This window comes from Camellia sinensis, chromosome 5 (assembly GCF_055761805.1).
Source record: "Camellia sinensis isolate YWXY chromosome 5, ASM5576180v1, whole genome shotgun sequence".
NCBI lineage: Eukaryota > Viridiplantae > Streptophyta > Magnoliopsida > Ericales > Theaceae > Camellia > Camellia sinensis.
In genome coordinates, this window is record NC_138965.1 from 48,807,436 (window position 1) to 48,820,267 (window position 12,832).

The window sequence follows — 12,832 nt, forward strand, 5'->3', positions numbered from 1 at the left end:
ATATGTAGAACTCGTCGAGTAATATATACTTGTAAAAAATCACATTGATCGGATATCGTTAATTATATGATCAAATCAGTTTTGTATAAACAAAACGGATGGTGTGATAGTTAACTATTGAAAAAAACTAATCCGATTATATAGCTATCGATATCCGATCAATGTGATTTTTTACAGGCATATAATACTCGATGAGTTGTACATATTGAACGGTTCAGATTATCAAAATGAAACCCTTAGTGGCCCCCACGGACCGACTATCACTGCCCAAATACTTTGCCCCAGAGGAACCAATTATTTTCTGTGCAGACATGCTGCGGCAGCCACAGGCAGCCGAACGACCAATCAAATTTCTTCCACTATATACTTTATTTATATAATTTTTTATTATACATTTTTTCATAAAAAGATAAAAAATTAATTCAAATATTCATTTTTTTTTTTCAACTTATTAATTCAAAAAAATAAAAAGTACATTTATTTAAAACACCCCAAACAATCCTTTTTAATGAGATTACAAACGTCAACAAAGAAATTTGTGTTTAACCGAAACGTCAAGGGTGTCAGTGTAATTTAACCCAAAAAAAATAAATGTAAAGGGTCAACCCGGCTGAGCCGGACTCGACCCGTGCATCTCATCGCAATAAACTGAAGCTGATTCTCACAGTTGGTCTCTGTCTGTCTGTGTCTCTCTTGGAAATGGCGATCTCAAGGCTGGGAAGGAGACAACAGGTAATACAACAGAGACATGGGCTGTGGAGAAATCGAAATCTGAGAGGCTTCGCTTCCGGAAAATCGTTTCGTTTTCTTCTCCTATGCCTTGTCCTCATTGCCATCCTCCCTCCCATTTTCTTCCACTTTAAACTCAGGCACTTTCATCAGGTTTCTTCTTCTCTCTCTCTCTCTCTCTCTTCATATATAAACACACACATATGCAAATGTGAATATGGGGATTTATCATCTTTTATAGTAGTTTTTTAGACTTTTGATTGATCGATTTATCCCAAATGAGGAGCTGTTATGATGAAACATACATATTAAGAGCAAGTTCTTTTAGATCTCATATCTTGTGTGTGTTTAGATTTCATGAATTCGTATAATTTTTTGAGAACCCCAAACTAGAGAAAATTTCATTTTATCCCCCCAAACTTAAACCCTCAAAGTTCGAATAATTTCAATTTTAGCCCCAAAATTTTGAAATAGAATCAATTTGCTCCCTAAAAAAGTTAAAAAAATGACATTTTAGCCTCAAATTTCAAATTATAGATTCTAACTCACCCTCTCTCCTCTCTGCACCTCTACAACTCCGCTGGCAACCACCGCTAGCGGCTAGCACTCCTCCTCCCTCTGCCACTGCAATAACAAGTGTACCTTAACAACAAAAACCACTACTACAATCAATCCTCACCCAATTTCCATGGGAACTCTTCACTCCAACATGTTCTTTTTTTTCTCTCTCTCTCTCTCTCTCCTCTTCCTCTAATTCTCATCTCTCTCACTTCTCTCACCAGCCTACACTTTACCCAACAAGTACTTCATCAACTGTGGCTCAAACTCCGACGTCTTAGTCACCGGTGCCCCCACCCGGAACTTCATCTCTGATGAGAATTTCAGCTCCTTTTCCTTCGTCGGAAAAACCAGCACCGTCACAGACACCAACACATCAAACTCCTCTCCTCTATATCAAACCGCAAGAATCTTCACCTATGAAGCACGGGTATGGATATGGGTACGAGTACTGGTACTAATACGATACAGTAAAATTAAAAAAAAATAGGGTATGGGTACGGCTTGGTACGCTTGTCAAAAAATATTTATTTTTAATTTAGAGTAATGCAAAAATTAGTTAAATGGTTTAATTTGTTAAGGTCCAACCTACAATTAACATTTAATGCCAAAAATAAATATATAAATCAAAATTAAATGTCAATATATTAAATAACTTACAAATCATAGTTTAATTTTAAAATCATGCTAAGTATAAAACAAAAAATAAAAAAGAAGTCTAGTGAAAGGAGTTTTGTTTTTGTAGTAGAAGAAAATATTATTTTAACTGAGGTACGGTACGACTTGGGTACGTCTAGGTACGCCGAAAATTAAGGAAAAAAAATTTGGGTACGTATTTTGTATACTTGGTATGTATGCAGAAGTACCATATGAGGTACTATACGCCAGTAAGTACTCAGTACGGGTGCGACATGTTTTTCGAAGTACCCATGCTTCATAAATCTTCACAAACCCATCTTCATATGTGCTCCAAATTGACCAAAGTGGCCCTTACACGGTAGGCCTCCACTTCTATGCTTTCTCTTCTTCCGAGAAAAGTCTCTCAAATGCCCAATTCAACGTTTTGACTTTTGGGTTTTCTCTGTTGTCGAATTTCAGTGTTCAAAACCCTATTATAATCAATGAATTCATGCTCACCATCAATGTATCCGAATTTATAATCTCTTTCACACCTACCCAAAAATCTTCTTTTGCCTTTGTAAATGCGATTGAGGTTTTTCTTGCCCCTAACATCACAGATGTTTCAACTCAGCCCATTCATGTGAAGAAAATGAAAAACCCAACAAATTAACAGGAAAAATTGTAGGATAATAGGGTTTGGGGATGAAATTCAACATTTATAGAGAGAGAAAGCGAGAGAGAGAGAGAGAGAGAGAGAGAGAGCTTTGGTTAGTGTTTCCAATTTCAATGTCGTAGTTTCTACAACCATATCGCTTGTGTTCTTTGTGGGTAAGCTCTGTTTGGTTCCTGAGAAAATGGGGTAGAAAGTGAGGTAAGTTTTGGATCTTTCTGGCTGAATTGAGTGAAGTAGTAGTATTAGATTAGACCAGTTGAGTGGCAATTAGAGAATTCAAAACTGAACTTTCCCTCTTTGCTTGCATTTTTTTTTTCAGAAACCATTTGGGAAGTAGGAGGGGTTGCAGTGGCGGCGGAAGGAGGAGGGCTAGCCGCTGGCGGTGGTGGCCGGTGGAGTTGTAGCGGTGTAGAGAGGAGAGAGGGTGAATTTGGGTCGGAGAGGGTGAGTTTGGGTCTACAATTTGAAATTTGGGGCCAAAGTATAATTTTTTTTAACTTTCTCTATTTAAATTTGACGGTAAGGGACAAATTGATATGATTTCAAAAACTTTGGGGGTAAAATTGAAATTATTTGGAGTCTGGGGGGTGTAATTGATCATTAAGGCAAAGTTTGGGGGATAAAATGAAATTTCACTCAAAAATCAATTTGATATGTTTTTTTAATAATATCAATTTTATACCTAAACTATATGGTTTTACCCTACCGCTGTCTATAATCGGACAGAAGTTGTTGGTATGGCACTCAAACTTCATTTGCAATTTTATTTTACCTCCAAAGTATCCCAAAATATCAATTAGACCCCTAAATAAAATAAAGTTTAGGGGTTTAATTGATACTTTAGAGATAGTTTGGGGATAAAATGAAATTTCATTTCAAATTTCAATGTCACTTCCGTTTGATTATAAATGGCAACTAATGGCAGGGTAAAATTGATCCAAAATCAAATAGTTTAGGTGTAAAATTGATATTATTAATAGAATTGAAGTTGAATTGATTTTTGAGTGATAGTTTGGGGGGCAAAGTGATATTTCCTCTAATTTTTATGATTCGTCTATTCTTATTTACTATTATTATAGTATTACATGTCAAAATTCTATGAGTTTACTATTATTTTTGGTTAATTTTTTTTTTTAATTTTTTTTTTAATTTTTTTTTTTTGTAAATTTGGGAAAAGTTTCATTTGTCATTGCTTCATAACTGATGGTGTGAATTTTATGTTTAATTCTTAATTTTCTTTCTATTTCTTGTAATTTTTGGGATAAGTTTGTCATAGTTAATTTTTTATTATTGATATGAATTTAATTCAGTTGAACCTTGACTGAGCATACTGGCAAAAAGGTATTCATGTAATTGACTATTGGGACATTAGGTTTAGTTTAGTTTGGTTTGGTATTTTCCTTTCTAGCAAGCGCCAACAAAAAATAAAAAATAAAATAAAAATTAGAAAAATAGAATTGAAAAGGATAGTTTCTAGCAAATTTGTAAACCAAAACTTGGTGTTCTAAAGCTAAATCTATAGCTGTATATAATATGGTTTCACTCTTGATATAAGTTATTAGCACAACTATTTTAGAAATGACTAACTTATGAACTTCAATAAAATCTTATATTAACTAATAAATATGATCAACATTTCAACCAACAAGCCTTTGTTGCAATTAGTTTGGGGTCTGCTACATTGATCCATTATCTTTTGGCAAAATTCAACCATGCTTGACATCTTTCTTTCTTAAATTTTTTATTGTGAACTTGGTGTGAATCCATATAAACTTTGCAATATTGTTGAACAATAAAATTTAAGTCACAACAAAATTACTAAGGTTAAAACAAATATTAATTAAAAGTACTAGGGTTAAAACAAATATTAAAAGAATTCTAGATATTACAACACCAAGGTACAAGCTAATTTGATACTAAAGAAATTGAAATTGATTCTCATTCTACAAAAAGCGTCCTTTTTTTTTGGGTCTACAATTAGAAGTTTGGGCAATTTTAAGACATAATTCAACTCTAGAATATTTTTTTTTTGCTTTTTAAGATTTTTTTTTTAATTTTTTTTTATTTTTTATAACTAAATTTTACATCTTTAAAGAAAGATAACATAGGAAAAGGGAAAATCCCCAAAGTAGCTATTTCTTACCTTCCACATCTCTCTCTCTCTCTTGTAAGGGATTTTTAGGCATTAATTTTTTTTTCTCTCTTATAGTTTAGGCGAGCCTTTCTTCTTTGCATCATTTGGTGTGTGTGAGGTGCACGGAAGTGGAAAGCATTGAAATTATCTAATTTTTTGAACTTGAAATTTTCAAAATTGAAAGCATTATCCCATATATATATATATTTTTTGGGTTTCAAAGATTTAGGGTTGAATTCTTGAACTCCTAACGTTCATGTAAAACATCAAATTGACCTTAATTTTTAAAATTTCAGTGGATTGCCAAACTCACTAGGAGGTTGGTAGGTAGCTTTGGCCCTCATTGTTAATGTTTAAGACCAAATGGCGTATGAGTCATCAACATAATCTTAAATTTCTTGTGACTACTAGAAAACAAGTAGTGAAGACTTCAAAACTCATTTTAACATTTAATATTGAACAACTATTTTTAACTAAAATACCTTGGCATAATAATCATGAACTATGAGTGACAACAATGATCACTTATAAAAAAATCATGAACTATGAGTGACAAAAGGTAGACATTTTGGCATGACTTACAAGTTACAAGTAAAATAAGGTCTAAGTATAAAAATTAATAGGCTAGGCTATAACAGTTGTAGAATTTGGTATTACAGTGTCTTTGTCCTCTACCTCTTCATTTTCTTACAGGCTCACTAATGTTTTCCCATTATTTATTGGAGGTATTTTTGTTGTGTTTCAAGTCTTTCAAATTTCAATAATCTAATCCTACCCTCTCCGCCCTTCTTTGGGTTTCTTTTTTTAGGAGTCTTTGCCATTCATTGTTATTGACATAATTAAAGATTCTTGAACATTCTGATTGAAGTGGGTTGAAACATCTAGGAACATGTTAATTGAGTTTTCCACCCCTGTTTCATGTTGTTTCACTAGGAAGTAGATGATTTTCAACCAATGGACTCATTGTTTCATGTTGTTTCACTAGGAAGTAGATGATTTTCAACCAATGGACTCATCATTGCAAATTTGGGGAGCTAGTTATAACCTTGCAAGACCTATAATTCTCTATTGAATCGTGATAGAATAGAGCGTGTCTTTCAAATATCAACTTGAAATAAATTGATATGAGTCAATGTTATTTTAAAAGTGAAACAAATATTAGTCAAATAGATTTCCTTCTTACTAGGAGGGTTGATAAAGGAACATGTAAAGATTGTAAAGTAATCTTAAGAGAGAGTCGAACTACATAGCATGGGTTGATGGTGTTAGATACATGTATTAAGAGATGGAAGAGGAAGAGTAGGGGAAGTAGGCACCCGCGAATTAGATGGTGAAGCTTGAAAGGTGAAAATGTAGTTTTCTTCAAGAATATAATGATTGAAAGAAAACAGGCTTTGTATAACGAAATAGGTTCTTGGAGAATGTAAGGAGGTTAAAAAAACTTGGTACTTTCTGTGCATGTTGAATACAAAAATCTTGAAAGGTATGAAGTGGAAGCTGAAATAGATTTTTAGTCACAGTGCCCAAATAACCCCGTTGTTCCACAGTTAAAATAATTGAATAGGAATCTTTTAATCCAAGTAAAACCCTCCATCCACTTCTCCTTTTCCGTGTGCACAAAAGCTCACTTGCTCAGTTTATGAACCCCTTTCCAATTACCTCACTCAATCTCTTTGATCAGATTAATTTCAAATTAAATAATTAAAACAAAAAGAATAAATAGAAAGCAATTAAATGTGACAAGTTCAACAGGGAAAACCCATGAACCCAATGCATCTTGTAGTATCTAAAGATCAAGTACAATTTACACGATCCCCAGTGGCAAATGCAGGAATTGTGCCTAAGGGGGGCCAACTTTTATAATTTCAAAAATTTATAAGAAAGTTCTAATGAAATTATACTTAAGTAGTCAAACTATATAAGTTTAAAATTTGATAACAAAATTCTAATTAATTTAGTTAACCAATTACGTTCTAAATAATTGCTTCTATAAGAAAATGATAAGTGGTGGAGATTAAGTATGGTAGTGTTCGGTTTATCGGATGAAAGTGAAATGAAAGGGAAATTCTATTTACACATTATCAATACACACCATCTACTCACTATTTACTCAGTTCACACTACACACAAGGGCTGATTTGGGAATAGGCTTTTAGTAACTTTTTGACTTTTTACGTAAACATGTGCAGAAAAGTAGAGATGTGATGTGACCTAAAATAGATAAAAAGACAATAAGTATGCTATTGTAGCAGGTTGCCAAACAACCATGAATATGCTAATTTTATCTCAATACACACCACCAATTTTCATATAATACCATATTACCCTTATCTTTTCCAACAAGCCCAAACCCTAATCCTAACCCTAACCACTACTGTCGCCGGCTGCCACTCTCCAGCCTTTCTCCTCTCTCTCCTTAGCTCCTCATTTTTCTTCTTTTAAACAAGCCTTAGATCTAGGGTTTGCAGTGGTAGGGGGAGGAGGTAGCTTGAGCGGCAGCGGCAGCCAAAGGGGCGGCACGAGTTGCAAACGAAAAAGAAGAGAGAGAGGGAGAGAGAGAGAGAGAGAGAGAGATGAGAAGAAGATGAGAGGAGAGAGGAGGCATGACAGGGGCTGGGAGGCAGCGGTCGCCAGAGTCTATGGCTAGGAAGGTTGCATCACCCGAGTCAGAGGTGGTGGGTAATTTAATTAAAGGACAAAATTGTAATAAACAAAATTTAAAAGATGGTGGGTACTGAGTAAATGAGTGGTGTGTAAATAGAATTATACAAAATAAAATTATCATTTCATTAGAATATCTATTCTCACGTTTGGTTCACCAAAAATTAAAGAAAAATACTACATTTAATGGAATCATTGTTCACTATATTGTAGGTAAATAGTCCTAGGGAGCCTAAGAATGACCATTCCACTCAATTCCACATTCATTCTAATGAACCAAACATTGTCTAACATAATTTTAATAACTGCATTATCTAAACCAATCACAATTTGTTTAAATATATTTGACAAATAGCTATTACCATCCAAACGCTTCTCCATTTGAAGTAATTTGCATCATATTGACATTTGGATTTCTGGGAAAATTGTGTAGTATTCTTTAAGATTTTTAGGAAACTTTGCAGGGGCGATGGCCCCTCCTTGCCACCCACTGCGTCCACCGCTGATTTTACCTACTCATAACCCTGAGCCATTTTATAGTTCCTATCTTCAACTATGTCTGTTCTAATCTCCTTTGTACTTTCGGTTTTCACTAGTTGCATCGACACACTGACACGATCCCACTCCAAGCCACAATCAATGCACATGCCACCAAATCTATATTTAGTATGAGCTAAAGGAAAGTTTTTGAACACTGACACTCACAATTGACCTAACAAACCTATCTAAAAAATATGAAAGAAGAATTGTGCACTACATGATGCTCTATCAGATTTCCTATATGCTCAATAAATGCTCTGTATGCTCAGTGTCAATACTCAATCCCAAATGAATACGGAAACCAGAATGACAAGAATTTTGTTTAATATATGCAACGGACTTGCATACCGGGACTTGCACGTGTTTGAATGGTGAATACACTAGCCAAGAACAATGTGCAAAATATTCCGAAACAATAAGCCATGCGTGTGAACTGATCAACGCTGTATTCAAATGGGCAATGTACTAAAAAAGTTGCAAAAAATAATGCTGGTAAAATCCATGTGTGTTTATTTTGGCTAAACTTGCTTTTGAATGTGCAAGGTACTGTTCCAAACCATAATTGAAACATGCTAATGCACAAGTCCAAAAACCAATCTTTTGGGTCCTTAAGTCAAATCGATTATTATAGTCCAAAACTAGATTTTCTAAGGTCGTGAACTCATGAAATCATGACCAAATAGACTAACCTAGATAAAACTCTCTATATGATGATAATGCAATCCATGGATTTTACATTTATCTTAAAATAGAGTCTATTTGTCTGAACATAGCTACAGTTCATCTTGAATCTTCTCTACAAAACTGCTCAAGACTCTACTAAGTTAAACATAAAAAATACAGACTCAATCCTTTTGGAATGAAATTGCAAATGCAAAAAATTAAGGGGTCACTAGACATTTTTTCCTCTCCTTGATATTTGAAGTTGCACTAATTATCGTTGTATTGAACTTATGAGTAGTACAATGAATCTTTGGGGAGAAATGCCATGTATCACCGATTTTTTGTCACCATTTTGTATCACAGTCTACATGCCTACTCAAGATTGGCTACCTTGTTTGAAAATAATTAAGTAATTAATGAAGGCAAATGATTTCTTGCCACATACGCTGGTGATATAGAAGGATGAAAACAAAATGGCAATGTATAGCAGCCCCCATCTTTGGGAGAGAGTAAATTAGCACAGATTAAGTGGACATTCAAATTATGGTCTTCTTAGCTCTTGGGGTTCATCAACCGTATCCTCACGATCCAATCTGCTCAAAATTTGTCTCACTTACAGATGCAAGATGGTAGAAAAATGGTAACTTTTCCAGACATTGCCTATGTTACACCTATTGAAAAAGGCCATGCATTTGGCTTCGCCTTGATTCCTTAATAAGTTATTGTTTGGAAGCCATTTAGCATATGCTTTCATGGACAACATATATTGAGAGATTGGTAATATTGTTAAGTCATTCTAACATGTTATAACAAAAAATTCTGGCAATTTAGTGAATAGAAACTAGTTTGGTGTTGATTTAGATAATTGACATTGCTACTGCCATAAATTCATGCTAATGTTGCGCTGTAATGAAATTATTAGTTTTATCAAATTCTTCTTATCGTTGCCTAGAGAATTCAGGATTCCTTATTTGGGAGGAGACTGGAATGTAGTTTATTAATCTTGCTGCTTGTATTAATGTGAAATGATGCTGCATAAGATTGGCATGATATGATGAACTGTACACTGGCTATAATTTAATCTATGTGGCGTAGTGATGAAATGAGCACTTGTATCTCTTGTTGCAGTCTTGCAGTTACCTTAAAGTTTTCCATTACCATTGGCAAACTAGCATATCTTACATTTATCCATCTAGATGTGGTTTAAGTACACTGTTGTCAAAGATACATGAAGGTAGATTTGAGTTATCACTTTACACCTTGCCCATGTTTGTGCAGATACGATTAAGAAAGTGCGGTTGGCTGAATAATCCTCCTTTAGTATGTGCTCATGGTGGTGACTCCACCAAGGCCTTTCCCAACACAGTATGCATTCTTTGTTCTTTTGATTATCTAGTTTAGAAGTTACCTTTTTGTATGGGTTATAATTTACCAAGGGTCAACTATACTTATTTAACGTTTTATTGTTTCTTTCCAAATTTAAGTTGGATTACACTAGATGGTATAAAGCTTAGCCAACTTGACTTGTGTTTTAGGCACCACATATCAATTCCAACCGTTGTAGGATTTGACAATATTTTATTAGGTTCTGGTGTTCATACTGATATTTCAAATATTTCTAAACTGTAAATTGGATTAGTAGATTATTATTTAAGCATGTCAAAAAGGTTTTAGTTCATCTTTTGGCTGACCTTTCTTGTTAGGTTGATCTCTACTGTAGATAAAAATAGATAATTGAGATTGTTCATTAAATTCTGACTTATTTGTTGTAATGAAGTTTGTTCAGTAGCACCTAATACAGCACTTAAACTGAATAGAGTTGTTGAACTTTGGTTCAATCATCTTTACACTAGACACTGTAGGTAGCACAGGTTTGAAGCCATGTAGATATCAGTATGTGTCATAAAGTACTGTTGGAGGATGAAGGATGCCCTTAAAACTATGGAACAAAGGTATTCTTTCAATATATTGTTTCTATCACTTTGTTTTTGCTCTTTTTCTTTTTTTGGGTGTTGAATTGAAATGTCTGCTTGTTCCATGATAAGTTGACTCTTTATCATGTATTGGTTGCCTCAAGTTTGAGCTCGTCATATGTAGACTATTGGAAGGGCTTTAATACAGCGTTGTTTCAGGAGCTAGGTTTCTAGCTTCCTGTGGAGTATATAGGAGTTATTTATATAGTTATTTATGTTTTTGCAGAGCACTGCTTTGATATGGAGTTTGATTTTTGTATCTGCATCTTCGTTTGAAGTTGTGTATGTGAGATTCCATGCAGTATCCATGGAAAGAAATTGGAAAAATGGTATCTTGCATGCATTATATGCAAAAGGATGTGTCTTTTGTTAAGAGACAAGCAGCTCATTTTCGGCCCTTAGCCTTTCTCAGGAAGTACGTACTTGTGAAGAGTTCTTGCTTTTATTTTTATTTCGTGTGGGATGAATTGGAACCAAGGTGCAAACTTGGGAAGTATAAAAACCATGTATTCTGTATACATCCAGGGCAAAAGTGCTGACACCACTGGGGGTGTGAAATGAAACCAAGAGTTGTACAAAATGCACAAAGGCGCCCAACTTTTACGAAAGTCAATTGTGACAAGCAATAACAATATCAACAACAAAGTTAAAAAGTTTACAGAGAGCATTCTCTTCCTCTTTCTTCTTGCCTTCGAAAATATTTCTGTGTTTCTCCTATTCCAAATTTTCCTAATAATTTCCGAACATAACCTTTTCACTTGAGGCATCCCTTCAAACCCCATCCTTGGCAGCCTTAACTACTCCCCCAATAGAGAGGTATCCAATTAACCTGCATAAAGTGGCCCCCTCCTTTTCCCTTCCTCTTTATCCCCAAAGCAAACAATGAAAATAAGGACAATTGAGAATGCACCTTGATCCATGAAATGGTTCCTGCAAGAATTTAATTTCTGGATGTCAAACAAACTTTGTTGATGGGTCTCTATCGGGTTAATTGTAAATGATGTTGGATTTAAGTTGACCATGTATTTTTAGTGTATATGAAATCAAACCCCAAATGGACCCCTCACTTTTGATGTTGTCTCAGCACTTACACCACCATACCACTGTAAGAATTCTGAAGAATTTCTGTATATTCAATTGTGTAATACAAAGAGTACAACCGTGTTATATAGATCTAATCTAAAAAAGGAAATAAGAATAAACTTATATTTTCTTACAATCAATATAATATATTTACATAATTAGCATAATATTCTCACACCCCCGCTCAAACTCAAGGTGTTTTAGCAGAAAACACTGAGAGTTTGCCAAGAAGGAACTGAAAATGAGTAGTGGTGTGAGTCTTGGTAAAGAAGTCGGCAAGTTGAAGTGTCGAAGAGATGAAAGGAAGTGAAATGGAGCTAGACTGCAGATGCTGACAAACAAAATGACAATCATTCTCAATGTGCTTCGTCCACTCATGGAAGACAATGTTATTGGCAATTTGAATGGCACTGTGATTGTCACAGTAAAGAGAGGTCGAAGAAGACTGAGAGACACCCAAATCAGATAAGAGACAACGAAGCCAAACAATCTCAGTAGTGGCATGAGCCATAGCACGGTACTCAGCCTCGGTAGTGGAACGTGCAACAATAGTTTGTTTTTTACTCTTCCAAGAAATCAACGAATTACCAAGAAACATGCAGAAGCCAGAAGTAGACTTGTAATCAGTAACATCACCAGCCCAATCAGAATCAGCATAGGCCACCAAGTCCACAGGGGAAGTGGTAGACAACAGTAAGTTTTGAAATATAGTACTCTGGAGATAGCGAATAATGCGAACCAAAGCGGTCCAATGTGGAGAACGAGGGGCAGAAACGAACTGGCTAATCACATGAACAGCATAGGCAAGATCAGGGCGAGTGACAGTTAGATAGACTAAGCAATCCACGAGCTCTCGATATAAAGTGGGTGTTTGGGAAGTGGGTTTTTTTGTAGGTTTTTTAGTTGTAGGATTTTATTGGAGATTTTTTTTTTTTGTGTTTGGGAAGATAGTTGGGTTTTTTTGTGGTTGGATGTGATGTTTGTGAGAGAAAAGTGAAATGATTATGGGGTTTGATGTGATATTTTGTTTGGATTAGTTTTTTTTTGGTTTTGTAACCAATTTGTCTTTTAGTGAAAAAAAAACCAAAAAACTTCCTTTCTAAACACCCCCAAAGTAGGATCATCCAGAGGAAACCATCAGTAGTGTTAAGCTTCACGTTAAGCTCCACGTTAAGCTCAATGGGGGTATCAGAAATC

The 12,832-nt window shown here is 34.8% G+C and overlaps 1 protein-coding gene across 7 annotated transcripts in view; it reads left to right on the forward strand.

Moving 5' to 3' along the window:
• The first annotated feature begins 528 nt into the window (after positions 1–528).
• Positions 529–12,832, forward strand: part of GDPD4 (PLC-like phosphodiesterases superfamily protein) — a 51,644-nt gene continuing 39,340 nt past the window's right edge. For 2 of the 7 annotated variants that reach the window (XR_014329481.1, XM_028198063.2), the window contains exons 1-2: positions 529–882; positions 9,858–9,944. Coding sequence is in view for 1 of the 7 variants with exons in the window: in XM_028198063.2 (XP_028053864.2) it covers positions 700–882; positions 9,858–9,944 (270 nt within the window). In the remaining 6 variants the exon portion in view is untranslated. Of the gene's footprint in view, positions 883–9,857; positions 9,945–10,432; positions 10,532–10,778; positions 10,968–12,832 lie in introns of all 7 variants that reach the window. The other 5 variants (XR_014329486.1, XR_014329484.1, XR_014329485.1 and 2 more) reach the window with 5 other exon arrangements.